The 27,263-nt window shown below is 68.7% G+C and overlaps 13 protein-coding genes across 13 annotated transcripts; 9 read left to right on the forward strand and 4 right to left on the reverse strand.

Annotated features, from left to right (window-relative positions):
• Nucleotides 1-658: 658 nt before the first annotated feature.
• MICPUCDRAFT_46196 (uncharacterized protein) lies at nucleotides 659-4,255 on the forward strand (the record flags this gene model as incomplete). The annotated part of the gene is made up of 1 exon (XM_003054866.1): nucleotides 659-4,255. The coding sequence occupies one exon, from the start codon at nucleotides 659-661 to the stop codon at nucleotides 4,244-4,246; it is 3,588 nt and encodes a 1,195-aa protein (XP_003054912.1). The 3' UTR covers nucleotides 4,247-4,255.
• A 98-nt stretch (nucleotides 4,256-4,353) lies between these two features.
• MICPUCDRAFT_50091 (uncharacterized protein) lies at nucleotides 4,354-4,653 on the reverse strand (the record flags this gene model as incomplete). Its single annotated transcript, XM_003055403.1, has 1 exon — nucleotides 4,354-4,653. One exon carries the CDS (start codon nucleotides 4,651-4,653, stop codon nucleotides 4,354-4,356), a length of 300 nt encoding a protein of 99 aa, XP_003055449.1.
• An 856-nt stretch (nucleotides 4,654-5,509) lies between these two features.
• Nucleotides 5,510-6,034, forward strand: MICPUCDRAFT_8000 (uncharacterized protein; the record flags this gene model as incomplete). The annotated part of the gene is made up of 1 exon (XM_003054867.1): nucleotides 5,510-6,034. A coding segment is annotated over one exon (525 nt), but the record flags the coding sequence as incomplete, so codon positions are not given.
• Nucleotides 6,035-6,463: 429 nt separating this feature from the next.
• MICPUCDRAFT_50093 (uncharacterized protein) lies at nucleotides 6,464-9,682 on the reverse strand (the record flags this gene model as incomplete). The annotated part of the gene is made up of 1 exon (XM_003055404.1): nucleotides 6,464-9,682. The coding sequence occupies one exon, from the start codon at nucleotides 9,680-9,682 to the stop codon at nucleotides 6,464-6,466; it is 3,219 nt and encodes a 1,072-aa protein (XP_003055450.1).
• Nucleotides 9,683-10,622: 940 nt separating this feature from the next.
• On the forward strand, nucleotides 10,623-13,226 carry MICPUCDRAFT_12941 (glycosyltransferase family 20 protein; the record flags this gene model as incomplete). Its single annotated transcript, XM_003054868.1, has 1 exon — nucleotides 10,623-13,226. The coding sequence occupies one exon, from the start codon at nucleotides 10,623-10,625 to the stop codon at nucleotides 13,224-13,226; it is 2,604 nt and encodes an 867-aa protein (XP_003054914.1).
• A 93-nt stretch (nucleotides 13,227-13,319) lies between these two features.
• On the reverse strand, nucleotides 13,320-14,801 carry MICPUCDRAFT_50095 (uncharacterized protein; the record flags this gene model as incomplete). The annotated part of the gene is made up of 1 exon (XM_003055405.1): nucleotides 13,320-14,801. The coding sequence occupies one exon, from the start codon at nucleotides 14,799-14,801 to the stop codon at nucleotides 13,320-13,322; it is 1,482 nt and encodes a 493-aa protein (XP_003055451.1).
• A 954-nt stretch (nucleotides 14,802-15,755) lies between these two features.
• MICPUCDRAFT_12650 (uncharacterized protein) lies at nucleotides 15,756-17,396 on the forward strand (the record flags this gene model as incomplete). The annotated part of the gene is made up of 3 exons (XM_003054869.1): nucleotides 15,756-15,995; nucleotides 16,107-16,400; nucleotides 16,947-17,396. Coding segments are annotated over 3 exons (984 nt in total), but the record flags the coding sequence as incomplete, so codon positions are not given.
• A 1,531-nt stretch (nucleotides 17,397-18,927) lies between these two features.
• MICPUCDRAFT_50097 (uncharacterized protein) lies at nucleotides 18,928-19,701 on the reverse strand (the record flags this gene model as incomplete). Its single annotated transcript, XM_003055406.1, has 1 exon — nucleotides 18,928-19,701. One exon carries the CDS (start codon nucleotides 19,699-19,701, stop codon nucleotides 18,928-18,930), a length of 774 nt encoding a protein of 257 aa, XP_003055452.1.
• Nucleotides 19,702-19,800: 99 nt separating this feature from the next.
• Nucleotides 19,801-21,150, forward strand: MICPUCDRAFT_50098 (uncharacterized protein; the record flags this gene model as incomplete). Its single annotated transcript, XM_003054870.1, has 2 exons — nucleotides 19,801-19,890; nucleotides 20,038-21,150. The coding sequence occupies 2 exons, from the start codon at nucleotides 19,801-19,803 to the stop codon at nucleotides 21,148-21,150; spliced, it is 1,203 nt and encodes a 400-aa protein (XP_003054916.1).
• A 129-nt stretch (nucleotides 21,151-21,279) lies between these two features.
• MICPUCDRAFT_50099 (uncharacterized protein) lies at nucleotides 21,280-21,948 on the forward strand (the record flags this gene model as incomplete). Its single annotated transcript, XM_003054871.1, has 1 exon — nucleotides 21,280-21,948. One exon carries the CDS (start codon nucleotides 21,280-21,282, stop codon nucleotides 21,946-21,948), a length of 669 nt encoding a protein of 222 aa, XP_003054917.1.
• Nucleotides 21,949-22,167: 219 nt separating this feature from the next.
• Nucleotides 22,168-24,099, forward strand: MICPUCDRAFT_50100 (uncharacterized protein; the record flags this gene model as incomplete). The annotated part of the gene is made up of 2 exons (XM_003054872.1): nucleotides 22,168-22,914; nucleotides 23,048-24,099. The coding sequence occupies 2 exons, from the start codon at nucleotides 22,168-22,170 to the stop codon at nucleotides 23,972-23,974; spliced, it is 1,674 nt and encodes a 557-aa protein (XP_003054918.1). The 3' UTR covers nucleotides 23,975-24,099.
• Nucleotides 24,100-24,205: 106 nt separating this feature from the next.
• On the forward strand, nucleotides 24,206-25,703 carry MICPUCDRAFT_50101 (uncharacterized protein; the record flags this gene model as incomplete). Its single annotated transcript, XM_003054873.1, has 2 exons — nucleotides 24,206-25,193; nucleotides 25,315-25,703. The coding sequence occupies 2 exons, from the start codon at nucleotides 24,206-24,208 to the stop codon at nucleotides 25,701-25,703; spliced, it is 1,377 nt and encodes a 458-aa protein (XP_003054919.1).
• Nucleotides 25,704-25,827: 124 nt separating this feature from the next.
• MICPUCDRAFT_37846 (uncharacterized protein) lies at nucleotides 25,828-27,195 on the forward strand (the record flags this gene model as incomplete). Its single annotated transcript, XM_003054874.1, has 1 exon — nucleotides 25,828-27,195. The coding sequence occupies one exon, from the start codon at nucleotides 25,828-25,830 to the stop codon at nucleotides 27,193-27,195; it is 1,368 nt and encodes a 455-aa protein (XP_003054920.1).
• Nucleotides 27,196-27,263: the final 68 nt, after the last annotated feature.

The raw sequence follows: 27,263 nt of genomic DNA on the forward strand, positions 1-27,263 counted from the left end.
GAGCACAGACGTCGCGTTCCCCTGGCACGCCGCGACAAAGCATAGGCGCCGCGACCACGGTATGCCGTTCTTCCTCCCCCACTCCACCAGCGCGATCGACTGCGTGAAGTACCATAGCTGGAGCCCGTATACATCCGGGGAGGTTCGCAGGAGTCGGAGCCCCGAGCGGCGGAGCCCGGAGTCCTCGACGAGGCGGCGGCAGCCGCGAGACGCGCGACGAAGAAGACTTCGAGCGTTCGGGTCGAGTCTTCGCAGGACTTCTGTGAGGACGTCGAGGGGGAGGAGGTCGAGCAGCGGGCCGATCGACGGCGGCGGCGACGGCGGCTTCGCGTCGGGGTCCCACCCTTCTGTTTGCCAGGAGGGGTCCATCGTCGGGCGTGCGGGCGCTGCGCCGTGCGGGGGTAAGTGCAACAGAACTTTTCGTGGGTTGCCAAGTTGTCCGCGGCTGGGGCCGCGCGTGTTTTTCGAGCGAGTAACAACGTCGTCGACGCTCACTCTCTCGAGGCGCGGCGTGTATCGGACACGGCTCGCGCGACACGCCATACCGCGCGCGGATGACGGACCTCATAGCATCCGCGCGCGCGACGGCGTAGGGACCGGCGCGCGCGGCCGCCGAGCGCAGGGCAGGACGACGACGACGCCGACGACGACGACGCGAATGCGAATAACGGCGAGGTGCCGAGCGCGGACGCGCCCCGCGGTGGATCTCGTCCGCGTCCTCGCCGCGCTCCTCCTCGCGCTGCTCTGTCTCGCCTCCCCGACGGCCGCGATCGACGCGCCCGCGCCGCGACCGCGCGCGCGAGACCATCCTCCGCCGCCGACGTGCGAGGCGCGATACGCCGCCGCGGTGGACGACCTGCGCGCGCTGCGCGTGCGCGGATGCGTCGATCGACTCGAGAGCCTGCTTCGCGAGTGCGACGCGCGCGCGCACGCGAGCGCGCGCGCGCGCGCGAATTTCCTCCGCGCCAAGGTGCTGCTTCTGGACGGGGACTGGGACGCGGCGACGGACGCCGCGCGCGCGGCGCTGGCGTGGACGTCCGAGCGGCGGCGGGGCGACGGCGACGACGGCGGGGCGGAGGAGGAGGACGCGTCGGATTCAGTTTCGGCGTCGAACGCCGCCGTCGAAGCCGCGCAGCTGTCGCGCGAGCGCCTGACGCGCGCGCTCAACGCCGCGGCGTCGCTCCTCTCCGCGATCTCGACGCAAAAGGCGACGCACGACCTCGCGGCGGCGCAGGCGAAGAATAAGCAGCACGAGCTCGCGTTCTGGACCGCGACGAGGGCGCTGAGGCGGTCGTGGCGCGCCAAGTCCCTGTTGTTACTCCGCGCGGAGGCGTCCGTGGAGCTGAATCTGTACTCGCAAGCGAAGATGGACGTCGCCGCGATCTTAAAGGTCGACCCCGGGTCCCCGGACGCGCTGCGGCTGCTCGCTGACGCGCTGAGAAGGTGCGTGCGGACGACGGACGCGCTGCGCGCGGCCGCCGGGGTGCTTCGCGACTGCTTACGCGCGACGCCGGGGGAGGCGGCGTGCGCGCGAGATCTCCGCGTCGATCTCAAGTTACTCGCGCTGCGCGACGCGCAGCGATCCGCGGAGGCGGCGCGGCGGTGGAGCGACGCGCGCGACGCGCTCTTGAAGTTCAAGGTGGAGGACGCGGACGGGCTGTTCACCGCGGAGACGGACGCGGGTTTGTGCCGCGTGGAGAGCCTCGCCACGCGGGAAGACGCCGCCGCGGACGCGAGCGGCGGCGGCGGCGGAGCGACGCGCGCGGAGCACGCGATCCGACGATGCGCGGCCGCGATCCCGTCGCTAGAGAAAGCGCTGAACGACGTCGGCGGCGGCGACGGCGGCGCCGCCGCGGAGGCGCTCGCGCGGGCGATGATCAACCGCGGGTGGGCGCGTCTGTTGAGAGGGATGATCGACGCCGCGGACGGGGACGCGAAAGCCGCCGCGGCGGCGTTGGACGATTTCGGCGCGAAGGGACCGTCGAGACCGCGGCGGCGGCGGCGCGGCGGCGACAGCGAGGAGGAGGAGAGCGAGGAGAAAGAGGAGGGCGAACAGCCCGTGGGCGCAGCCCGCGCGACGTCCTCGACGTTGATGACGTCGAGCCCCGCGGGCGGCGGCGGCGGCGGCGGCGAGGACGAGGACGTCGACGCCGCGCTGGACGACCTCGCGGCCGCGGTCGCCTCAGCGCGCGAGGCGGCGAAGCCGAAAGATCTGTATGCCGTCCTCGGCCTGACGCGCGAGGACGCGGACGCGGAGGATTGGAAGCACCGACTGAAGCAAGCGTACCGGAAGCTCGCGCTGATGTATCACCCAGATAAAAACCTCGCGGACCCGGCGGCGGCGGCGGCGCGTTTCCTCGAGATTTCCGAAGCGTACAAAGTCCTCAGCGACGACGACAAACGGCGCGTGTACGACGCCACGGGCGCGCACGGGAACGAAGGCGACGCGAACGCCGGCGCCGCGGCGCCGGAGACCCGCGACGGCCCGCCAAACAGAGGACACGCGGACGACTGGACGTTTAAATTCGATAAGCGAGACGTCGGCGCGGACGGCGTCGCGAAAGGCCGCTGGACGTCCAAATCCACGGGCGAGAGCGAGGACGGCGAGCGCGACGTGTCCCCTCCCGAGCGCAAGAACCCGTGCCGGAGGAAACACGCGTGCGTGGACGGCCGCGGAGGCGTGCGGACGCCCGGGACGCCGCGAGGGTACTCGAGACCGATCGCGGGCGCGGTCGTGATCGACGCGAGCGCCGATCGGAACGTCGCGCGCGCGCGTCTCGTCGTGAACCGATACGCGCTCAAGACGCTCGAGCTGCGGTTCACGATCGCGCACGCCGCGGGGGTGCCCGCGGGGTCGAGGGTGGGTCACGGCCGCGGCGACCGCGCCGACCGCGACCGAACCCGCGGCGGGTTCGGAGGGTACGACAGATACGGCAACGGAGGAGTGAACCCGCTTCGCGTCGTCGTTCGAAAGCGGACGACGGCGCTGGTCCGCGCGATCGCCGCCGCGCTCAACGTCGGCGACTCGTCCGGTCCGGTGTCGAACTCGATCTCGGACGTGCACGCCGCGGACGTCGCCGCGTCCGCGGCGATCGCGAGCGCGCCGGCGTCGCCGTCGTCGCCGTCGTCGTCGCGGCAGTCGCAGCCGTCGAGCGCGGAGCGAAACATCGAAGACGCGTTTCGATCTCGGTTCCTCCGACCGGAGCGGTTCTCGACGCGCGCGGGGTCGTTCGGCGGCGCCCGCGAGGGGAACGAGCTCGTGAACAGCGTCAAGGCGTTCGCCGCCGCGGTCGCGAACGAGCTCAGCGCGCGCGGGCTGCTCGGCGCGCCGAAGCGAATCGACGAGCGCGTCGTCGGCGAGGCGATGGGCGACGGCGACGCCGCGACGGCGGCGACGCGCGCCGCCATCGCCGCCGCGACGGAGCTGTGCGATAACCCTTCCGTGCTCGAGGCCGTGCTCAGGCTTCCCATGGACGAGGAGCTCGCGGCCGCGGCGGTGAACGCGCCGGACGCGAGCGCGCAGGATCGGTGGGTCACGCTCGCGTGGAGGGACGGCGGCGGCGGCGAAAGTGACGACGACGACGACGACGACGACGACGACGACGACGACGACGACGACGACGACGACGACGACGACGACGACGACGACGACGACGACGACGACGACGGTTTTTACCGCGTTCGCGAAGGGGACACGCTCAGGTACGAGATCAAGTGGTATCCCCCCGAGGCGATCGACCCGGACGACCCGGTCAGCGGCGTCCTCCCCGGCGACGATTCGTATTCCCTCTCCCCCGCGACCTCGACCTCGACCGTCGCGACGTCCGCCGCGCACGTCGCGATCGACTTCGAGTGCGACGACGGCGACCGGCTCTCGCTGTACCCCGACGCGACGGACCAGCACGGGCTGTCGTCGCACGCGTCCGCGGACTTGCGCGGCGCGATGCGCACGCGCGGCGACCACGGGTGGCTCAAGCGCGTCATCGCGATGCCCCCGGGGCTGCACGGGAAGAGAGTCAAGCGGTGGCTCGCGTCGTGCGAGAGCGACGTGCCGGCGCGGGTGCGCGCGTCCGCGAGGCACGTGCGCGTCGTGGACGAAAACGGCGACGAAGTCGCGACGATATTATCCTCCGCGGGGACGCCGCGCATCGTTCGCGGCGACGAGAGCGAGAGCGACGGAAGCGGCGGAGGTGGGAAGGACGACGACGCGAGCGGCGAGGACGACGACTGGGGTGACGCTAGCTAGTAGTATCTTATAGATATGGTATCGTAGAAGACGGGCGCGCCGACGCGCTCCGAACATCTCATTCATCACTCGCGGAGCGCCCGCCCTCTCGACGGCTCCCGCAGTCGTCAACCCAACTCGTCCGCCCACTTCCACCGGATGAACGCCTGTATCCCCGCGAACAACAGCACACTCCCGAAGATCGCGACCCAGACCCCCGCGCCCGCGGGCTCGTGGAGTTTGCGCATCCCGGACGTTCGCGTCTTGACCGGTCTGCCTCCGATCACCGGAACGCGATTCCTCGCGTAGCCTCGTCGTCGATTCATCGTCGCCTTTGTCGTCGTCGTCGCGTCGTCGTCGTCGTCGTCCGCCGCGGACGCCGTCGCGCCCGCGCGGCGGCGGGCCGCGGCGGGCGGCGCTTCCGACATCGTCCTCTTCGACGCCTCGCGCGAAGAACCCTGACCCGCGCGCGGCCGCGTCGCCGTCGCGCGACCCGTTTTGGGCGTTGACGACCCGCTAACACCGATGAAATTCCGGAACAGTCGAGCGAAAACTTTCTGCGGCAGCGATGCGATGCCAGGCTCGACCGCGTCAGAACCAAAATTTGACCGCGTCTTGATCGGCAGAGATCGTTCCTCGCCGATGAAACCAGCTACTGTACCTGTACCCGATGATAGCGATAGCCGCTGTCGACGTGTTCACCGCGAACAGATAACCCAGGGGTCGTTAGGGCAAGGGCGGCGGGCGAGGGATCCACAACGCCGCGCGCGCGTTCCCGTCCGCGGAGCCGCGACCGTCTCGCTCACGTCCATCGCGAGCGCGTCCGAACGCGCGTCAGCAGCGTCCACGCGCGACGGGCATCGTCGCGTCGTCCGCGCCGCCCCGCGTCCGCGTCGAGCGAAAACCTCGAATCGAATCCTCCGAAACGCGTCGTCGTCTCGAACGTCGTCGAACGTCATGTCGTCCGCGATCGTGAACGCGCTGTCGTCCGGCGTCGCCGCGATGGCGGTCCGCGCGCCGCCCTCTGGCGGCGCTCGCGTCGCGCGCGCGACGCCCGAGGCTGCGAACGCGGCCGGCGGCGGCGCGCTCGGGTTCATGAAGGGCTCCGCGCTGACGGGCGTGCACGTCGGAATCGCCCCGCGCGTCGTCACCGCGCGGCCGTCGAAGTACCGCTACGGCGACGGCGATCAAAGCACGATCACGCAAGCGCGCGGACGCGGACGCCGCGGCGGCGGACGCCGCGGCGGCGGCGGACGCGGCAGAGGTCGAAGAGGCTTCCGCGTGAACATGGACACCGGCCCGCCTCGGAACGAGGACATCGACCTTCCCGAGGTGCGCGTGATCGACGAGGATAAAGCGCCCGTCGGCGTGATGTCCTCCGCGGAAGCGCAAGAGATCGCGGACGAGGCTGGCTTGGACCTCGTGATGTTCTCCCCGGAGGCGAACCCGCCGGTGTGCCGCATAATGAACTACTCCAAGTACAAGTACGAGCAGGAGAAGAAGCAACGCGAGACGCGGAAGCGCGCGGCGGCGACGAGGATCGAAGTGAAGGAGCTCAAGATGCGGTATAACATCGACTCGCACGATTACATGGTGCGTCTGAAAGCGGCGAAGAAGTTTCTCGACGGCGGCGATCGCGTCAAACTCGTGTGCCAGTTCCGCGGACGCGAGAACGAGTTCCGCGACATGGGGAGGGACATGTTTATGAAATTCGTCGACGATTGCAACTCCGACGAGGACTTGTGCACCCTGGAGGGGAACCCGTCCATGGAGGGGAACAGGATGGTGATGGTGCTCGGCCCGGTGAAGGAGAAGCAGGTGAAGCAGCAGGAGAGCAACGCGAGGGAGGAGAAACGCGCGAGGAAGGCGGCCGCGATGGCGGCGGCGGCGAGCGCGGACGACGACGACTTCGAAGAAGAAGAAGAAGAAGATGAAGAAGAGGGGAGCTACGACGAGGAGGACGGCGAGGAAGAGGTGGAGGAGGAGGAGGTGATCGTGTTCACGAAGAAAGTCCAGTAGATTGATTCGCGTCAGTTGCAAAGATATTGTTTTTTTTACTCGTGCTCTCCGCGACGCTCCGCGCCCTCGTCGTCGCGCTTTTTCTCTTCTTTTTTCGTTCGTCGTTCGCGTTCGCGCTCGCGCTCGCGTTCGCGTCGTTCGCGTCCTCCTCTCGTCGTTCGCGTCCTCCTCTCCCCCTCCCTCCTCTCGTCGCCCCGCGCCGCGTCGCCGTCGCTCGCTTCACTTCGCGGGCAAAACCGCCTCCGCGTGCACTTCCACCCTGAACCCCTCGTTCTTCAACCTCGCCTCGTGCGTGATCCGCACCGGGCGCTGCCCCTCGCTCAGGCCGAGGCCCTCGAAGTACTCGTTCCACGCCTTGTACATCCGATCCGCGCATCGGATGTCCGCGAGGTAGACGTTCAGCCGCAACAAGTGCGTCGGGTCCGTCCCAGCCTTGTGCAAGAGCAGCGTCATGTGCTCGAGCGCCTGGCGCGTCTGCCCCTCCACGTCCTGGTCCACCGTCTGCAGCGCGACGATGCCGGTGAGCCACACCATGCGCCCGAAGGTGACGATCGGCGAGTACCCGGGCCTCGCGCCGCGCACGGGGATCCGCTTGATCTCCGCGGCGGCGTCGAAGGGATGCATCTGCATCGCCGCCGCGTTGCCGTTGCCGCCAGAGGCGACGATCGCCCCCGCGTTCGCGTTGCCGTTCCCGCCGCCGTACCCTAACGACGCGACGGTCTTCTCCAGCGCGTCGATCCGGGAGATCATCGACTGCACCAGACCGGTGGAGATGGTCATCGTCCCGCCGGCGTCGACGCCGGGAAACGCGAGCGCGTTGTTCTTCCCGCCGCCGCCGATCCAGTCGTTCGGGTACGCCGCGATCGCCGCCGCGGCCGCGGCGGCCGCCGCGCCGGAGTCCCACCCGTCGCTCGCCTGCCTCGACGCCCTGCCGCGGTTCCCGCCGCCGCCGACGAGGGACGGGTCCGAGATGGCGACCACCTTGTGCTCAGACCACATGTGCGAAATTAAGTCCTTTTGCGTGGAGAAGCGCACGCCTTGGCCGCAGTGCGAGCAGTTCCGCGCGCTCGGGTTCAGCACGAGCGGCGCCGCGTCGTTCGCGCCGCCGCCGGGGGAGTCCTCGTCCTCGTCCTCGTCCTCGGCCTCGGCTTCGCGGCGCGCGCGCGCGCCGCTCCTCGCGGCGACGACCGCTTTCTCCCTGCGGTCTCGGATGCGTTGCTGAAACTGGTACAGCGCGCGTTCCGCTTTTTGCTTCGTCTCCGCGTCCTCCGCCTTGGCCACGTGCGACTTGTAATGCGAGGGGACGCCCTGGACCGCGGCGAAGACCTTCCCGCAGATCTCGCACACTTCCTTTTCTTTAGGCGCGTCCTTCGCGTCGGCGGAGTTCTTCGCGTTCGCGGCGCCCTTGTTGCCCTTCTGCTTTTGCTTCGGCCGCCCTCGGCCCGCCGGGGGCGTCGCGGCGCCGCGCTTCCGCCCCGCGCGCCCGCCCTGCTCGTAGTCCATGTCCGCGGCTTTCGCGTCCGCGATCGCAGCCTCCGCCTCGCGCGTCGCCGCGCGCGCCTTGTACGTCGCCTCCGCGACGACGCCGAGCATCTCCGAATCTTCATCCCCGTCCTCGTCCTGCGCGACGCCGGCGGTGAATCGCGCGATGCCGCCGTGCGTCGGCTTCCCGCGGACGATCGTCTCGTCGTCGTCCTCCTCCTCCGTGGAGATCTCCGTCGCGTCTTTGTCCGAGCGATGGCCTCGGCCGCCGCCCTTGGTGAAGTTCGTCGCGCGCATTTCGAACAGCTCGTCGTCCTCGTCCTCGCTCAGGCCCGCGAAGTCGTTCGACACCGCGCTCGCCCGCCGCGCGCGGCCGCCGGCGCCGGCTTTGCCCTTGTTCGCCGCCGCCGTCGCTTCGTCCACGACCGTGAACGGCTGGTCCCCGTGGTCCTTCGCGTGCGAGACCGTGACGTGGCGCTTCAGCCCGCTCTGCGCGCCGAAGATCTTCCCGCAGTCCGGGTACCCGCACTTGAACCCCTTGGAAGCGAGGTCCACGTGCATGATGACCGCGGCCTTTCCGCCGCTCGCTCGGCGCGCCGGCCCCGCGGCTTTCGCGGCGGCGGCGACGCCGAGCGTCGCGGATTTCCGCCGCGGCCGCGCGGTCAGGTTCTTCGCCGCCGCGGGCTCGCTCCCGCTCTCGCTCTCGCTCTCGCTCTCGCTCGATTCCTCCGCCATCGCGGCGGCTTTCGCGGACGCGCGGCGAGGACGCGTGCCGGGTAACACCTCCGCGGGCTTCGCCGCCGCCGCCGCCGCTTTCGCCGCCGCGCCGTTCTTCGCGCGGAAGATGAGCTTGTTGCTCTTCGGGGTGTCCCCGTCCTTTCCGTTCCCTTGCTCGTCGCCCTCCTCGATGCCGCCCGCGCCGCCGGTGGAGGAATCTTTGTCCTCCTCCCCGCCAGCCTTCTTCGCCGACGCCTTCGCCGCGGCCTCCGTGGCGGCCGCCTTCTCCGCGGCTTTGACCTTCTTCTCCTCCATCCTCTTCTCTCGCAAAGCATCGGCCGCCTCGTTCGCGAGCTTGGCCGCGTCCTCGCGCAGCTTATTCCCTTCCGTGGATGAGTCTTTAATCGGAACAAACCCGGGCGGGCAGCACGCCGGCTTGTACCCTTTCGGCTTCTCCTTGCAGTGCGCCAGGTGCTTCTTGATCCCCCTCGCTTTCATCGGACTGTCGCAGAACGGGCACGGCCCGTCGCCGACGGACTCGGATCGAACGATCAGGAACCCGGGGGGCGGCGGCGGGCACCGCGCGAGGATCTCCTCGTCCGTCTCCCCCTCGGCGGCGGGGGCGGCGGCCGCGGCGACGGCGGCGGCGGGGGACGGCTCCTCCTCGGGAGTCACCGGGCTCACGGGCTTCGCCGTCGTCGCGGCGACGGCCTCAGACACGACCACGACCGGGTTCTTCGTCTGCAGCGTGCTCGCCGTCGCCGTCGCCGTCGTCGGCGACGTGTCCGCGCTCGGGGTCGGGGTCGCCGCCTTCTCGGCGTCCGCGTTTTCGTTCGCGTCGACGTCCTTCGCGGGCGCCGCCGCCGGCGGCGCGTCATGCCGCACGACGACGCGCATCGCGCCGCTCCCGCCGCGTCCCGCCTTCGCGTGCTTCCCGCCTCGACCGCCGCGGCCGCCTTTCCCGCCGCGGCCGCCGCCGGGGGGGGGCGCGTCGACGATGGATTCCACCATGGACGCCAGCTTCCCCCACGCCGGCTGCGTCGGCGTCATCGCGGGCTCCTTCTCCGCGGCGTTCCCGCCCGGCGCGTTCGGCGCCGCCGCGGTCGTCGCGTCCTTCGCGGCGGCGTCGCGCGCGGGCGAGGGCGAGGGCGCCCCCCCCGCGGTCGTCGTCGCGTCGCTGTCCGCGCCCGCGTTCACGTTTCCGGTTTTGAGCGTCGCGTCGACCGCGGACGTCGCCATCGCGTCCGCCTCGTCCGTCACCGCGCGATCGCCGTCGAACGGGGGCGTGAGCTGCTCCACGAGCGTGTCCACCGCGAGGGAGGGCGCGGGAACGGGCGAGCGCTCGCGTGCGGGCGGCGTCGTCGCGGGCGAGGCGCCGAGGCTCGCGCGGGCCGTGGTTCGCGCGCGCGCGACGCTCGAGATCTAATCTAGACTGCCTGAAGGCGCCCGATCGGAGAACCCGCCCGAAGAACAGAATTCCGCGAGATCCGAAGGCTCAGAGGCGCGCGCGTCGCGGGTTTGCCCTGATCCGAGCGCGCGCAGGTCTTTTCGCGTTCGTGAAAACGCGAGTCGACGCACGTGCGCGCGGTGGTGTGATCGCGAGGCGCGCGCGGCGAGGGATCGCCCGCGTTCGACGTCAACAGAATGTGTTTCCCTGCCGCCGCGCCGTCCCGCCGAATTCCGCCGGAAGGGTCTGCCAGCTCAGCTCGGTATTGAAACCACCGTCCCGATCGAGCCCGCCGATCAAACTGAAGCCTGCGCTTCGCCCATCTGACCGACGGCCCGAGCGCAAGATCTGATGCGGCTGCGGTCGGCCGGCCAGGCCGCGAGCGAGATGCGCTGGCGGAGCAGCGCGCGCGGTCGCTCGCGCGCACTTCACGCGAGCGACCGCACGGCCGCCGTCGCCGGGTTTCGTCGTCGCTCGCTCGCGCGCGCGCGTCGACGCGATATCGCTCGGATCGCGCGCGCGCGGATCCGCGTCTCTCGCGGTCGTCGTCGTCGTCCCGTCGCAGCGGGCGTTCAGCGCTCGCGCTTTATCCTCGTCGGCGGTAGGTAGGTTTTCCGCGCGTCCGACGAGGATTTCAACGCGCGAACCATGAGGCGCGCGGCGTCGACGTCGATGCACAACCTTCAGGAGCTCGTCGACCCCGACGCGGCGAAGGTTGCGGACGCGCGATTGATGGCGCTGCAGCAGGACGAAGCCTACAGCGGCTACGCGACGTCCGTCGATAAGACCGAGCGCGTCATCATCGTGTGCAATTCGCTCCCGCTGAAGATGACGCACGACCCCGAGGGCGCCGCCGAGCGCGGGCACAGCTGGCACTTCGCGATGGACCCGGACTCGATATACGGCCAGACCGTCACGGGGATACTCAACGGGACGTCCGTGGAGAAAGTTCTGTTCCTGGGCGGCCTCGGAAGCGAGGTGGAGCTCTTCGAACAAGACGCCGTCGCGAGCGACATCGCGGAGCGGTTCAACTGCGTCCCGGTGTTCCTCGGCGCGGAGCTGAAGGACAAATACTACAAAGGCTTCTGCAAGCAGTTCCTGTGGCCGTTGATGCACTACATCTTACCTCAATCGCCCACGAGCGCGGGTAGGTATAACAAGCTGAACTGGCAAGGGTACCTCGCGGCGAATAAGCGCTTCGCGGATAAGGTCGTCGAGGTCCTCAACGCGGACGGCGACTTCGTGTGGGTGCACGACTACCACCTCATGCTTCTGCCGACGTTCCTTCGGAAGCGGTACAACACCGTGAGGTGCGGGTTCTTCCTGCACTGCCCGTTCCCGTCGTCGGAGATTTTCCGGACGTTCCCGAACCGCGACCTCGTCTTGAGAGGATTGCTCAACGCGGACGTCGTCGCGTTTCACACGTTCGACTACGCGCGGCACTTCCTGTCGTGCACGACGCGTTTGCTCGGGTTAAACCACAAGACCGTGCGAGGCTCGCTCGCGATCGATTACTACGGCCGGAGCGTCTCCGTGAAGATTTGCCCCACTGGCGTGAACACGGATCGTCTGCAGGAGGGCGTGATGTGGCCCGAATCGGTGTCGCACCGGCTCAACTACCGCAAGGCGTTCCGCGGGCGGATGGTGTTCCTCGGGATCGACGACATGGACCTCTTCAAAGGGATTGACCTTCGTCTGCAAGCGTACGAACTTTTGCTCTCGCAGCACCCGGAGATGGCGGAGACGATGGTGCTCGTCCAAGTGTGCAACCCGGCGCGGAGCACGGGACGGGAGACGCAAGAGCTTCAATCCGAAGTCGAAGCCATCGTCGAGCGCTTAAACGCGACGTACGGCGTGACAGAAGGCGACGGCGACGCGTTCGGCGGCAAGGTCGTGGAGTTCATCAACCGCGGGACGAGTCTGGACGAGCGGATCGCGCTCATGTCCCACGCGGATTGCGTCGTCGTCACCGCGACGCGAGACGGGATGAACCTCCTCCCGTACGAGTACATCACGTGCCGCCAAGGCCCGCGGGACGAGAGCGTCGGCACCGCGGACGGGTTCCCGTTGCCGAGAAATTCGAGCCTCATCATGTCCGAGTTTGTCGGGTGCTCGAGCTCGTTGTCCGGCGCGTTTAGGGTCAACCCGTGGAACGTCGAAGACGTCGCGGACGCGATGTACCGAGCCGCGACGTTGAGCGGCGTCGAAGCGGAAGCCAGGCACAAGAAGCACTGGAAGTACATCAGCGAGCACACGGTCGGGTACTGGGCCGCGTCGAACATCAGCGAGCTGCAGCGCGCGACGGAGTTGGACGGGAAAGCGCCGAAGTGCTACGGCCTCGGGTTCGGTTTGAACTTCCGCGTCGTGACGCTCGACCCGGAGTTCCGCAGGTTGGACAACATGCAGTGCTCGCTGGAGTACTCCCAGAGCACGCGGCGCGTTTTGCTTTTGGACTACGACGGCACGCTCGTGCAGGCGGCGACGTACGATCAGCCGCCGTCGCCGGAACTCTTGGACACGATACAGACGCTGGCGAACGATCCGATGAACGCGATGGTGTGCATCGTCAGCGGTCGCTGCAAAGGCACGCTCGCCAAGTGGTTCTCCGACGCGGTCCCGAACGTGGCCTTACTCGCGGAGCACGGGTACTGGTACAAAGGACCGGCGTGGGGATCCAACCCGGACTGGGCCTGCCTCGCGACCGTGGGGACGGAGGAGAACATCGCGCGGTGGCGCGGCATCGTGCTGCCCATCTTGGAACAATACCAAGACTCCACGGACGGCTCGTACATCAGGGACAAGAAGACGAGCGTGGTGTGGGACTACCGCGACGCGGACCCAGACTTTGGCGCGTGGCAGGCGAAGGAGCTGATGGACCACCTCGAGTCCGTGCTCGTGAACGACCCGGTGGACGTCCTCTGGGGGTCGTGCCACGTCGAGATCAAGCCGCAGGGGATCGGAAAGTCCACCGCGGTGGAGATGTTCTTAGGCCCCGCGGCGGACACGCACCTGCGCGGCGGCCTCGCCGCGGGGAAGGTGGACTTCATCCTCGCCGTGGGCGACGATCGAAGCGACGAGGAGATGTTCCAGGCGGTGGACCAGTGGGTCGGGAACCCGGAGAGCGCGGTCAAGGCGGCGCTGTCGTGCGCGCGTCCCGGGTCGGAGCCGCAAAAGGGGAAGAAGAAACGCGGGCACGATCACCTCGCGGTGTATTGTTCCACGGTCGGGCAGAAGCCGTCGGGGGCGGATTATTACCTCGAGGATCACGATGACGTCGTCGCGCTGCTCGGGGCTCTCGTGACGCAGGCGCCGGCGAGCGGGAGCGCGACCCCGTGAGGGAGGGAGCGGCGACGATCGCGAGACGGTTCACGCGCGTCGCGTTTTTACTCGTCAAATCTGACCTAAGGTCACGCACCCGGCGCGTCGTCGTCACAGCTTCGCGCGCGCCGGCGCCCCGCCCCCCCACCACTCGTCCATCACGCGATCGCACACCGCCGCCGCGAGCGCGTAGACTTCCCTCCACGCCGCGTCCCACGCCGCCGCTCTGTTGCCGCCCCCCGAGTCGATGAACAACGCGACGCGGTCGCACAGTTCGATCTCCCTCTTCGACCACCCGCTCGGCGTCGCGTTCGCGCTCTTCTTCTTCGCGCGCGCGTACTCCGCGAACGCGTCCCTCGCGAGCTTCTGCGACAAGATCCGGCTGTCGCCCTCCGCGAACTTGCAACACTGCAGAAAGTCCGCGTGTTCAAACCCGGTGCCGTCCATGAGCGCGAACGACCCGACCTCCTGTTTCAGCCGGTGGCACAGCTCTATCGAAGTCTCCACCGCGCGAATCTTCGCGACCGCGATCGCGCGCGTCAGCGCACTCCCGGGCGTCTCGTTCTTCACGAGACTCCGTCGCAGCTCCGCCTCGCACGCGTCCACGAAGTCTCGCGTCGCTGAGAGCCGAGCGTCCGCCTCGTCGTACAGCGCCGCGAGCTGCGGGACTTGGCTCAGCTCCGGTCGGACGCCGTTTCGCATCGTGCACGGTTTCGCGTCGCTGTATCGTCTCGTATCCGCGAACAGTTTCGCGGCGAATATCAGCGCCGCCTGCGCGACGGCGACGCGGCCGGTGAAGAGCCTTTGTCCGATCATGTCCATCGTCCGGACGCCTTTCACCGCGGGGACGTACTCGTCGTCGATGACGTCCCCGTAACGGTTCAATAACGACTGTTTCGGTACCTTGACGTTATCGAACTTCACCCACGCGTTGTCGAGGTCCACCCCCGTCGTCTTCTTCCCCATGTCTCCGGTGACGATGCCTTTGTGCGTCATGTCGATCAAGAAACCGTGCGGGCCGACGCGCTTTCCGGACACCGTGAGATCCGCGATCACGACCGCCTTGTGCGCGGTCAAGCCTTGGGATATCCAGTTCTTCACCGCGCCCTCGGTGGGGGAGTTTATGATGAAACACTTCGACCGCGCGTCCCACGTCGCGGTCGTGTTCACCACGAGGCCGCTGTTCACGCCGGCGAGAACCTCGGTGAGGCAAAAACACCCAAGCTGCCCTTTCCTCTGAATGACGTCCAAGGCTTCGAGCTGCGCGGGGCCGCCGAGGGCGACGACCGTCCCCGCGAAGAGGTTGAACTGCACCGTGAATCGGATCCAAAAACCCGGGCCGTGCTCCGGCGCGTGCTCGGCGAGGAGCCGGTGCGCGAGGAAGAAACGCCCCGGGTCGTCTCGGATGTCGAAAAATGACAACGCCCTCTTCCTCGTCAGCGCCCTGAGGAACGCCGCGCTGTCCTTGTACGACACGTCCGATCGCAGCGCTTTGACGTCGTTCGCGAACGACTTCGCCCATCGCGAGTCCGCGGAAGCGCCCGCGCCGGGTCGGGGCGCGACGCCGAGGTCCGGTTCGGGCGTGGGCTGCATGGTTGTGGCCGCGACGCGCGCGTCGTCTCTCGGTTTCGCTGACGAGGCCAAACTAAAAACAACTTCGCTACGTTCTTCACCCACCGTCCGGTTTCAACATTTGATCGTGTCCCCTTTCAACTGACCGATGATTTTTTATCACGCGCGACAACCAGACGAAAAAGAACAACTACAGGTACTGAAAACCGGAGGGGAGCACAACACCGCGCGCGGGGACGGCCACCGCGCGCGACTCGACTGGAGACGCGGCAGGGCCTCCGCGGAGAGAGGGCACCCTCCGGCCGCGTCCGCGAGCGGGGAGGGCGCGGTACCGACGGAACTCGGGGCTCGCTCGTCGAGCCCCGCGCGCCAAGAATCTTCCCGCGTCAAATCTTGGCGAACAAACGAAGGGACAACGAAGGGACGCAGGAATATCGCGAGATGCGCGCGGGGGGCGTCCTCCCCGTGAGCGCGCCCTCGCTCGCGCCGAGAAGGCGCGCATCCCACGCCCGGCGCTCTTCTACCTCCACGACGACGACGACGTGCGGCGCCGGGAACATCATCGACGGCGTGAAGCACACCGCGTCGCGCGTCACGGAGAACCTCGTCGAGAAGGCGTCGCGGGATCTCTCCGGCGCGAATCGATTCGGCGTCGACGCGTCGTACGACGCCGGACATCCGTACCACCTCACGCTGCACACGGACACGCACGTGTTCCCTGGGCTCGCGCAGTACGAGTCCGTCGGCGTGCACTTCAACGTCCCGCTCGTGCTCGCGTCCACCGCCTTGGTCGCCCTCGGCGGCGTCTTGCTCTTCTCGCAGCTCTGGGAAAACGTCTGGCGCGAGAAGATCTTCGGCGAGGAGATCGACGACGCCGCGACCAGGACGCGCGTCCTGTGCGGCGTCGACGTCAGCGCGTACGCGATATTCGATGACGCGAAGGTGGTGCGAGCCGGCGCGTTCGCGGAGCGGTGGCACCACGGGCAGTTTCGAAATTCCGGCGAGCCCTACGTCGTGCACTGCGTCGAAGCCGCGAGGATAATGGCCGCGCTGTTGCCTCCGGACGTGAACGGCAAGAAGAAGTACGTGGACGCCGTCGTCGCGTGCATCTTACACGACGTCGTGGACGACACGGAGTGCGCGATCGAGGACGTCGAGGCGGAGTTCGGGTCCACGGTCGCGAAGCTCGTGACGGACGTCTCCAAGCTCGGAAACGTGTCGCAGATTTTACGTCGGAAGCAGCGGAGGACGTCCGAGTCCGGCTCCGGCTCCGGCTCCGGCTCCGGCTCCGGGGACGACGCGAGCGGCGTCGGCGGCCTCGCGGAGGACGAAGACCGCGGCAGGATGGACACCGAGGAGCTCGTGAAGCTCAAGAAGCTCCTGCTCTTCATGGTGGACGACCCGCGCGTGTTTTTAATAAAGGTGGCGGACCGGCTCCACAACATGCGGACGATGTACGCGGTGAAACCCGAGAAGGCGCGGTTCGTCGCGAACGAGACGCTTCAGGTGTGGTGCCCCGTCTCCGAGGCGCTCGGGCTGTTGGGCGCGAACGCGGAGATGGAGGACCTCGCGTTCGCGGTGAAGGACCCGGACGCGTTTCGAGCGATCATCAACGCGCGGGTGGAGGAGTGGGCGGCGCCGGATCCGACCCGCCGCGGCGGCGGCGGGAACGCGCGCGAACGCGGCGGCGGCGGCGGCGGCGGCGGCGACAGCGGCGGCGGCGCGTCGACGCCCGGGTCAGAGGCGACCCCCGCGGAGCGATTCAAGTCGCTGTGGACGTGGGAGCCGCCCACGGGCGCGGACGTGCAGATGTTCGTCGAGCAGATCTTACGCGGCGAGGACGGCGTCGAGCGAAGGAAAAAAGGCGGCGGCGTCGTCAAGCTGAGCAAGGAGGAGATGGCGCGACGCGTCCGCGCCGCGGCCGCGGCGACCGTCGCGGAGGAGGAGAGGTTGAAACGCGCCAAGCCGATGAGCGCGGAGCAGGAGGAGCTCAGGGCGCTTCTCGCGTGCGTGCCTCCGTTTGATCTGCTCCGCGCGTCGAACCGAAACTCGAAATCGGCGGCGGCGGCGCAAGCCGCGTTCATCGCCGCGGACGTCGCCATCGCCGCCGCGGCGACGAACGCGTCCGGGAGGCTCAACAACGGCGACTCGCCCTCTTCCATGGAGGCGTCGCTCAACGCGCTCGCTTCCTGCCGCGACGCGTGCATGCGCTCGCTCCAGCTCGACGCGATCGCCCCGGGCCTCCGCGTGGACATCACGGGGAGGTTAAAATCCGCGTATTCGACGCACCTGAAGATGGCGAGGAAGAAGATCCCGTTCGGCGCGGTGTGCGACGCGCGCGCGCTGCGCGTCGTCATCGGCGAGCCGGGCCCCGCGCCCGGGACGAAGGACGAGGTCGAGGCGTGTTTTGTGCTTCTAGAGGCGATCCACAAGCTGTACCGCCCCGTCCCCGGGGAGTACGACGACTACGTCACCAACGTCAAGGCGTCCGGGTATCAGTCGCTGCACACGGCGGTGACGGGTCCGGACGGCGCGCTGCTCGAGGTGCAAGTGCGCACGCGCGCGATGCACGACGCCGCGGAGTTTGGCGACGCCGCGCACTGGATATACAAGGACTCGTCGGTCAACGACCAGGCCGCGGCGGAGACGACCCGGCGCCGGGAGGAGACGTTTGAGCCCGCGTCAGCGTCCGTCGGCCAGCCGGTGCAAATCGTGCACGCGGGCGACGAGCAAGGCGCGCGGCTCGGCGCCGGCGTCGTCTGCTACGCCGAAGGGTCGCGCGTGCACGTCGTCGAACCGACGCGAGGGGACACGCTCGCGCCCAGTTCGGCGACGGTTCAGTCCATCGCGGAGTGGATATTCATGGGGTTGCACAAGAGGCTGTTGAAGCGCGCGCTCGAGAGCGGACGCGTCGAGCCGAATCAGTTGCTCGCAGGGAGTAGGTACACCGTGACCGAGTTTGCGTTTTGTTCCGATCAGCGGTGGCACAAGGTGGACGCGTACGGAAGGAAGACGGCGACGACCGCGGAGCTTCTGGACGAAGAGGCGCGCAAGAGCGCGCTAGAGCGCGCGTGGGCGGAGGCGGAGGCGGAGGAAGAGGCGGCGACGACGACGACGACGACGACGACGACGACGACGACGACGGCGATAACGACGGCTACTTCCGCGGTGGCGCCCGTCGCGTTCGAATCTCGAGACTCCGCGTACGCCAGCGCGGTCTCTTCGTCCGCGGAGACCCTCATCGGCGTCGCGTCCACGGACGACGCGCAGACGGCGCGCCGCACGCGAGATTTGAACTCGCTGATGCAGGGGTTCCTCGAGGGCGACGCGACGTTCTCTTTTGACGGCGGCGACGGCGCGGAGGACGAGGACGAGGTATCCTCGGACGCGACGTCGACCCCCGTCGCGGTGGAGATGAAGTCGCGCGACGACGCGACGCTGACGCTGCCGACGTCGGACCAGGCGCTGAAGCAGGCGAGGGAGGAGCTCGAGGCGAACGCGGAGCGGGCGGCGGCGGAAGCCGCGGCGGCGCGCCGACGCGCGCGCCGCGCGCAGGAAGAAGCCGCGTGGCGAAGCGGCAAAGCGGACTCGCCGCTGTTCAGCATTGTCCAAGCGCAGGTCGAGCCGAGCGTGAATGATAAGAGCAAGACCCCGCACGGGATCTTCGACCAGGAGGAAGCCGCGCAGCTGGAGCGGGACGTCGGCGAGAAGATGCGTCTGGCGTCGACGGAGGGAAAAAATCGCGCCGGCGACGGAGAGGCTTCGCCGACCGCGAACGTCGCGCTGAACGACGAAAAGGTCATGGTGATAACCTGGTCTAGGAACGAAGACGGCGGCGGGGGGATGACCCCCGAGCTTCTGCAGGTCCGGAAAGGCGTCACCGCGGCGCAGCTGATGTCGGAGCTCGACCCGTCCGCGGCGGCGACGTTGGAAGAGGGCGAAGACGGCGCGGCGCTCGTGAACGTGAACGAGGAGATGATATCCGCGGACACGCCGCTGAACGACCGCGACATGCTGTTCATCGATACCCCGAAGCCGACGGCGGAGGTGGACGAGGACGAGGAGGACGACTGACGACCGACGCGACGCCGCGTCGGGGTGTACCAACAGTAACGATAGACGCGATGTAAAACTCTAGACTACGTACTTAAAGATGTCCCCGCGCCCGCCGCGCTTCGTACTCTAAACCGCCGACGACGCGTCGCGCTCGGACGTACTCCCGCGCGTCCTCGTCCATCTCCCGCTCCGTCGCCTCCCTTATCTCCCCCCACCGCTCCAGCGCCGGCCTCGGCGGGTCCCCTCCTCGCACCCACCCCGCACGACGCACGACGCTCGCCGCCGCGTCGCCGCCGGCGCACGACGTCAACGCCTCGGCGAACAAACACGCCTCGCTCATCGTCTCGCGCGTCGCCGCCGCGTCGTCGTCGAGCGATAGCGGCCGGACGTCGATCCCGAACGGCCGCAGGCTCGGCTTGTGCAGCCTCCCCGTGCGCGAGCGGTCGAGCTCGAGTCCCGCCGGGCCGACGCCCTGGACGAGTCTGTACCTCGGTTTGATGCCCCCCTTGGCGGCGTTCTCGTCGACGTACACCGGCGGCGGCTGGCCGTCCTCGAAGCTCACGAGGAAGCACGGGGTCAGGACCGCGAGGCCGTCGCGCAGGAAGTCGCCGTCCTCGACTTGGTCCGCGCCGGGTTTCGCCGACGCTCCCTCCTCGGTCGCGCGCGCGAGCGCGTTGCACGTCGGGCACGCGAGCAGCAACGCCGACGCGACGCAGCGCGCGTCCTGGAACGCCTCGAGGAGGTCTTCGTATCGCGCGAGCCCGTTCGGCCCGCGCGCGAGCTTTCTCTCGGGGAGGATCCCGAGCGTCACGAGCGCGTACGAGTCGCACAGGGCGCAGTTGTATATCGACGCGCCCTCGCCCATCGGGCGAGGGCGCGGAAACGAACTGAACGAGAGGATGGAAGGAAGATCTGGACATTTGTTCCAGATCTCGTGGCGCACGGCACGGCACACCACGGCGACATGGAAGGCGTGGAGGACCTCCCGCTCGCGGCCGCGTTCGAGCGCGGCCTCGCGGCGTACACGAAGCTCCAGTCCGGCGCGCTCGACGAGGTGCGCGTTCGTCCTCGCCCCGCCCGCGCCGTCGGTCGACCCCAGATCGCGGGTGCCGTCCCCGCGCCGTCGTCGCCTCGATCGATCCCTTCCCTTCTCTGATGATCCCTTCCCTTCCCTCCGCTTCCCTTCCTCGCGAACGAACAGGAGACGCTCGCGTCTGCGGCCGCGGCGCTGCGACACGCCGTGAACAGGATCGACGTCGAGGGCGTCTTCTCGAAGAACGAGACCAAGGACGACATCGCGACCGCGGACTTGAGATATCTCCTCGCGCCCTTCTACCTCGCCGAGGTGGTCGGCTCAACGCGGACGCGCGCGCCCGCCGCGCGGCTCCCGGTCGCGACGGAGGCGTCGAGCGCGCACGCGACGTTCTTGTCCTGGTGCGAGCGGCACGAGTTCATCCCCCGCGGCGACGGCGACGGCGCGAGCGCGTCGTCCGCAGCGGCGGACCCGGCGACGGCGAGGGATCGAAAAGTCGCGCGGTTCAAGCGCGAGAGAGCGATTCGCGCGCGGCTGGAAGACCTCGACGCGAAACGCCGCGCGCGGAGGCAGGACGCGCTGTTAAACGCGGAGTGGGACGACGAGGACCCGGAGTGCGGTCAGGACGATGGCGGCGAAGACGACGCGGAGGCGCGCGAGCGGTGGACGCTCGCGATCGAAGACGCGACGATCAAGGCGTCGGACGCGAAGCCTCGCCTGGAGTTGGAGCTGACGATGCTCCGCGACCGCGAGGCGCTGGAAGCGAGCGCGGCGTCTAGGAGGAACGCGGACGACGGCGGCGGCGAGGAGGAGGAGGAGGAGGAGGGGGGCGAGGTGGGGGAGCGGCGGATCCGAGGCCGCGGAGGCGGCGGCGGCGGCGGCGGACTGAAGACGTACACGATCCGCGGGAAGGATGGCGACGGGCGCGGGCAGAGCGTCCCTCCCGAGGTGCTCGCCGCGATGCGCGCGCGGCTCGGGCTCGGCCCCGGCGCGGGCGGGATCAACGATCGCGACCGCGATAGGATCGCGCGCGACGTGTTCCGACCGAGCCACATCCTGCCGACGATGACCGTGGAGGAAGCCGGGGAGATGGAGTACCGCGAGCTGATGGAACGGACGGCGCGTCAGGCGGCGAACGCGAAGGCGGCGGCGGAGGAGGAGGCGAAGTTGACCGAGGACGAGCGGGAGGCGAGGGAGCTCGCGAGGACGCGCGCGTTCGACGAGTTCAAGGACGATAACCCGTGGGGTTCGGGGAACAGCAAGCTCCGGCCGTGCTCGTAGGTACGCGTAGTGACGCGCGGGCTCGACGAGTGATGAATGAGTGCCGTCTTTTTTTTTTGGCACTACGTGTAGAGTCTGGGGGAACCAAAGAGGTCATGCGTTTCTCGTCACTCCGGCCGCGCGCGCGTCATGACCCCCGACGAGCTCACGGACCGGGACGACGCGCCGTTCGCGATCGAGAAGAAGCCTCCCGGGGCGCTCTCCGTGGACGACCTCACGAAAGAGAACGCGTCGCTGCACGATGCACTGCGCGCGATTCGCGGGAAGTGCGACGCGTCGTCCTTCTCCGCGGCGCGAGCGTCCGCGGCCAAGGCGAACGCGCTCGCGCACTTGCGCGCCGCGGAGGACCACGTCGCGTTACTCCTGAGCGAGTCCAGGGCGAAGGTGGACGCGCTCGCGAGAGAGGCGGAGAAAAAGACGCGCGCGTCGGCGTCGGCGTCGGCGTCGCGCGCGGCCCTCGCGACGATGGACGCGAACGCGACGGTCGGAGATGCCGGCGTCGCGTCCGACGCGGACGCGAAGGAGCGAGAGCTCGCGCTCCTGCGCGCGGAGGTTCGAGAGTACGCCGCGACGCAGGCGGAGATGGACGCGGAAGCGGAGGAGCGCGACGCGGAGCTCAAGAACGCGTACGATCACATCGCGAAGCTGCAAGACGCGCTCCGGCGGAAGGTCAACACGGAGAGCATCGGGGGAGCATCGAAACGCCGGTCGGCGAACTCGGTAGACTCGGGCAACGGAGATGGCGATGGCGGGACGACAGAAAATATTGGGGCAGTGCAGGGTTTGTCGTCTAACTAAATACACATACAAAATCGCGTACGTACTACGTTTTCGCGAACGCGAAAAAAATCTGCGACGCACGAGAGGCGCAGAATCGCAGATTTGCCACGTCGCCCGCAAACACGATGAATTCTCAACCGGCGCGGTGACGTCCGTCACTCCGAGTGTCGCTCGCTCCACCGCGCGCGGTACCGGTCGCCTCGCGAAAGGTCGGTCACCACTTCACGCGTCGCAGAGATGAGCACCACGTCGGTCGCGCGCGCGGGCGCCGCCGTCCGCGCCGGTCGCGGACGCGTCTCCTCCGCGTCTTCGAGATATTCTCGCGCCACCGCCACCGCCGATTGCAGATTTTCCTCCTCTCGCGTCGTCGCGCGACGCGCGGTCCCGACGCCGTCCCTGCGCCTGGCCGCACGCAGCGCGCGCGCGCGCGTCTCTACGCTGGAAAACCCGATGACGCTCTCCATGGACGCGGAGGACGCGCGGTTCGAGCGCGAGGAGCCCGAGCCGTTCGCGCCACCGGTCGCTTATCCCGACGTCGTGTACGCGTTCGCTAACGACGGCACGTTCTTAGGGGAGACGACGAAGAGCGCCACGGCCGTGGCCGCGGTCGTCGTCGAGGACGCCGCGCCGGCCGTCGTGGACGAGGTAGCCCCCGCGCTCGAGCTGGACGTCGTGGGCGCGCCCGCGGAGACGCCCGCGGACGCGGTCGCGGCGATCCAGACGTCGACGGAAAGCGTTCCCGACGCCGCGGCGACGCCGACGCCGACGCCGACCGCGCCGACGCCGACGCCGATGTCGTCGTCCGCGTCCGCGTCGCAATCTCAATCGCAATCGCACGCCGCGGTCAGCGCGCACACGGGCGACGCGGAAGGCCAAGGCATGAGCGCGTACAGCACGGACGAGGTCTTGTGCATGATGTACGGCGTGGATCAGGCGCGTTCTATACACTGGTCCCCATACGACCCCGTTCGCGTGGTGAACGCCGTTTTTTAAGGACTTTTCCCGGCGCATCTCTCCGCCCACCCTTCGCTTTCAATCCCCGCCCTCGACGCCTTTCAACTCCAACTGACGCCTTTCAACTCCACCCCGCCATCGCTTTGTATGGAACGACCCTCAGGACAAGGAGGAGGCGAAGTATCGCGTCGCGTTTTTCGACCTCGACGGCACCGTCGCCTCCGCCACGGTCGTCGACCAGCTCGTCGCGGCGAAGACGCGCGCGATGCCCGGGTGGCTGGCCATGATCTGGAAGCCTCTGTTCGCGCTCAGATGTCTGCTCTACCGCGCGTTCGGGAACGGCGACGACGCGTCGTTCCACGCGGCGTTTGCCAACGAGTTCAAAGGCGTCGACGCGAGCGACGCCAACTTGGAGGCCATGGCGACGGACGCGTACGAGCTCTGCAACGCGACCGTGTTCCCGGAGGCGGCGAACACGATGAAGATGCTCAAGTACGACGGGTACAAGGTGGTCCTCGTCACGGAGAGCCCGGAATTTTTAGTCAAGCCGCTCGCGAAGGCGCTCGGCGCGTCGCGCGTCATCGGCGGCGTCTTGGAGAAGGAAACGCGCGCCGACGGCGCCGTCGTCTTCACCGGGAAACTCACCGGGCCGCCGGTCGTGGGCGAAGAGAAAGCGCGAGCCGCGCTGCGGTTCGCGGAGGAGGTTGGCGTGAACATGAAGAAGAGCATCGCGTACGGCGACGGGCTCGGCGACGCCGCGTTGATGAGGGCGTGCGGGAAGGCGTACGCGGTGAGTCCGAGCGTCGAGTTGCGGAGAGAGGCGGAGGCGAACGGGTGGAACGTCCTCTCGTGGCGCGAGGACGCGGTCATGACCGAAGCTGGGAAGGGCGAGAACGTCGCCGCGGCCAGGGCGGCGTTGGATTACTCCGGGTTCGGCGGCGCGCCGATGCCGGGCGTGGACGGGGTGGTGTCGTACGCGACGAGCGGCGCGGCGACGACCGCCGCCGCGGGGGGCGCGTCCAAGGCGTGGACGATGGTGGATCCGGACCAGTTCGACGAGGAAGTCAACGCGGGGCGGCGGTTGGCGTGAGCTCGAGCTCGAGTCGGAGTAGCGAGGTGGAGCGAGTGGAGTGATTCTTTTAGCGCAGCACGCGAGGCTCGACGCGCGTCGGGCCTCAACGGAACGAAATGTAACGCAAGATAAATTTTTCCGAGACCACCTGACGGACGCCAGCGGAGTGCTCGCAACAGACATCAACGACGAAACGCCCCGTCGAGAGATCGATCGGTCGTTCCCTCGTCGCTCCCCGCGCACTTCGCGATGGCGCGCGCTCGCGTCGGCGCGCTTCTGTGCGTCTTCTTACTCGCGACGACGCGCGTCGCCTCGCGCGGGGATGCCGCGAGCGACGACGACGCGCGCGTCGCTCGCGACGACGACGACGACGACGACGCGCCGTCGCCGCGGGATTTACGGAACATCCTTCAGACGTCTCTCGCGGACGAGGCGTACGTCGTCCGCGTCCGTCGCGAGCTCCATCGCGCGCCGGAGACGATGTGGAACGAGCGCGCGACGTCGTCTATCATCAAGCGCGAGCTGACGACGATGGGCATCGCGCACGTGGACGTCTCCCCGCCCGGGGTCGTCGGCGTCGTCGGGGACGGGTCGGATCCGGTCGTCCTCCTCCGAGCGGACATGGACGCGCTGCCGCTGCACGAACAGTCGGACATCCCGCTCGCGGACCGCAGCCAAACGCCCGGGGTGATGCACGCGTGCGGGCACGACGGCCACGTCGCGATGCTCCTCGGCGCGGCGCGAGCGCTCGCGAGGATGCGCGACGAGCGCGCGCTCCCGCCCGGGACGATCCGGTTCGTGTTCCAACCCGCGGAGGAGGGCGCGGGCGGCGCGAAGAAGATGCTCCGAGACGGCTTACTCGCGATGACGCCGCCGACGAGCGTCGCGTTCGCGCTGCACGCGTGGCCGTACCCGGAGACCCCGAGCGGGACGATAGGGACGCGGCCGGGGACGATCATGGCGGGCAGCGCGGCGTTCGAGATCACGACGACCGCCCGAACCGCCGCCGACGCCGTCGCGTGCGGCGCCGCCGTCGTCGTCGAGACGCAATCCGTCGTCGCGCGCCGCGCAGACCCCCTCGCGAGCGCGCTGGTGACCGTGACCGCGTTCGAGTCGAGCGGCGGAGAGGGAGAGGGGGAGGGGGAGGACGCGGGGAGCGGCGTCGCGGTGCTCAGAGGGCAGTTCCACGCGATGGACGAGGCGACGTTCGCGACGACGCGCGCGGGGATAGAGTCTGGTGCGTTCGCGTTCTATTCTTTCAAACAGAACGCGTGTCACCCGTCGTCCCTCGGTTTCAACATCAGATTTGATCGCGTGGGTCCCTTTCAACCGACTGATGCACGGAATCGCCCTCGCAGTCGCCGACGGCGCCGCCGCGGCGCGCGGCTGCGACGCTTCGGTGAACTTCTCCCCGATCGCGAACGGGTCGCCGTTCCCGCGCGTGGAGTACCCGCCGACGATAAACGACGCGCGCGTCGCCGCGATCGCGAGCGACGTCGCGAGCGAGATGTTCGGAGAGGCTGTCGTCGATCGGAACGTCGCGGCGGTGATGCCAGCGGAGGATTTCTCATTCTTCGCGCGACGTTGGCCGTCGGTCATGATGTGGTTGGGTTCGTACAACGTCTCCGCGGGGGCGACGCACCCGCTGCACTCGAGCAAGTACGTGCTCGACGAGGGGGTGTTACATCGAGGCGTCGCGATGCACGTGGGGTTCGCGGTCAGGTATTTAGAGGCGGGCGAGTCGTGAGCGACAGAATGGTTACACGTGTACACGACAGCGACAGACTGTTCAAAAAATCAGCAAAAAATTTCAATCACTCGTCACGTCGCCACGCCAGGGAGCGCGCCGCCGGCCGCGGCGAGGACGGAGGATGCAGTTCCTGGAGAAGCTCGAGAAGAAGGCCGAGCACGCGCTTAACAAGGTGGACAAGCTCGCGTCGGATAAGATCGCGGTCTTGCGCCCCGCGGAGGACGAGGACGTTCTCGCGTTCGAGCGCGATCCGTCGTCGGTCGGCTCGTCCGACGCGATCGCGTCTCTCGCGGCGAAGCTCGGGACGTGGGACGCCTCCGAGCGCGCGGAGCTCGACGCCGTCCTGAACGACCTGCGCGCGAGCGAGAAGGCGCGGGACGAGGAGGAGCGCGTCGCGTCCGCCGCGGCGAAGGATGCCGCGGACGAGCGCGAGATGTTCGCCCGAGAGGCGACGGACGCGAGAGAAGAGCTCCGCGCGTTAGAGCGCGCGATCGACGCGGAGCGCGCGGCGACGACCGCGGCGACGTCGCAAGGGAAATACCGCGAGGACGCGCTGTCGTCGGACGCGGCGCAGTACGACGCGATGGTGACCGCGACGCGCACCGCGGCGATCGAGAAGGAGACGGAGGCGAGGCGATTGGCAGAGCGAGCGGCGGCGCTCGCGGACGACGAGCCGCGACTGGAGGTCGAAGCCGAGACCGCGGAGCGACGCGCCTTGGCGGACGAGGCCGCCGCGGAGGAGGAGGCGGAGAAACGAGTCGCCGCGGAGACGGGCCGGGACGACGACGACGCGGAGACGGCGCGCGCAGCCGACGCCGACGCCGCCGCCGACGCGGCGCGTCGACTGGAGGCGTTGACCGCGCGCGTCGCCGAGGAAGAGCGCGTCGCGTCCGCGCTCGCGCGAGACGCCGCCGCCGCGGACGCCGCGCGAATTCGCGCGCCCGCGGACGCCAGCGCGCGCGTCCAAGAGATGGAGAACCGGCTCAGGGAGTTGGAGTCGCAGCTCGCGGGGAAGCGAGCGAAGCGCGCGACGACGGAGGGTGAAAAATTGCGTTTGGAGAAGAAACTCGCCGACGCGCTCGTGGAGCGACGGCGGCTGCAGAACCGCGGCGGCGGCGGCGGCGGCGACGGCGGCGGCGGGAGAGGAGGCGCGCATGGCATCGGCGCGGGGTTAAAACGCAGGGGCGGCGGCGGTAACAGCGGCGGAGACGGGGTCGGGTTCTACGGGAAAGACACCCCCGGTCGCGTCTTCGGCGGTGGGCTGCGCGCGCGGGTGAAGAACGTCGCGGGGAGGGTCGACGTCCTCGGGCGCCGAGCCGGGCGGCACCTGCGGCACAGCGGCGGATGGAGGTCCGCGGTGATCCTCTACGTCTTGAGCCTGCACTCGCTCGCGTTTCTCGTGTTAGCGTGGCGGGCGCTCGGGAGTCACAGGTCGATCGAGAGGGGGAGGCTGCCGCCCGGCGTGGCGGACCCGGCGTGGAACGACTAAACGAAAAGAAATCATCCATAACTACTCGACCTCGTATGATATCACATTTCGATCGCTCTAAAACTACT

The sequence above is a fragment of the Micromonas pusilla genome, assembly GCF_000151265.4.
Source record: "Micromonas pusilla CCMP1545 genomic scaffold MICPUCscaffold_1, whole genome shotgun sequence".
NCBI classification, from domain to species: domain Eukaryota; kingdom Viridiplantae; phylum Chlorophyta; class Mamiellophyceae; order Mamiellales; family Mamiellaceae; genus Micromonas; species Micromonas pusilla.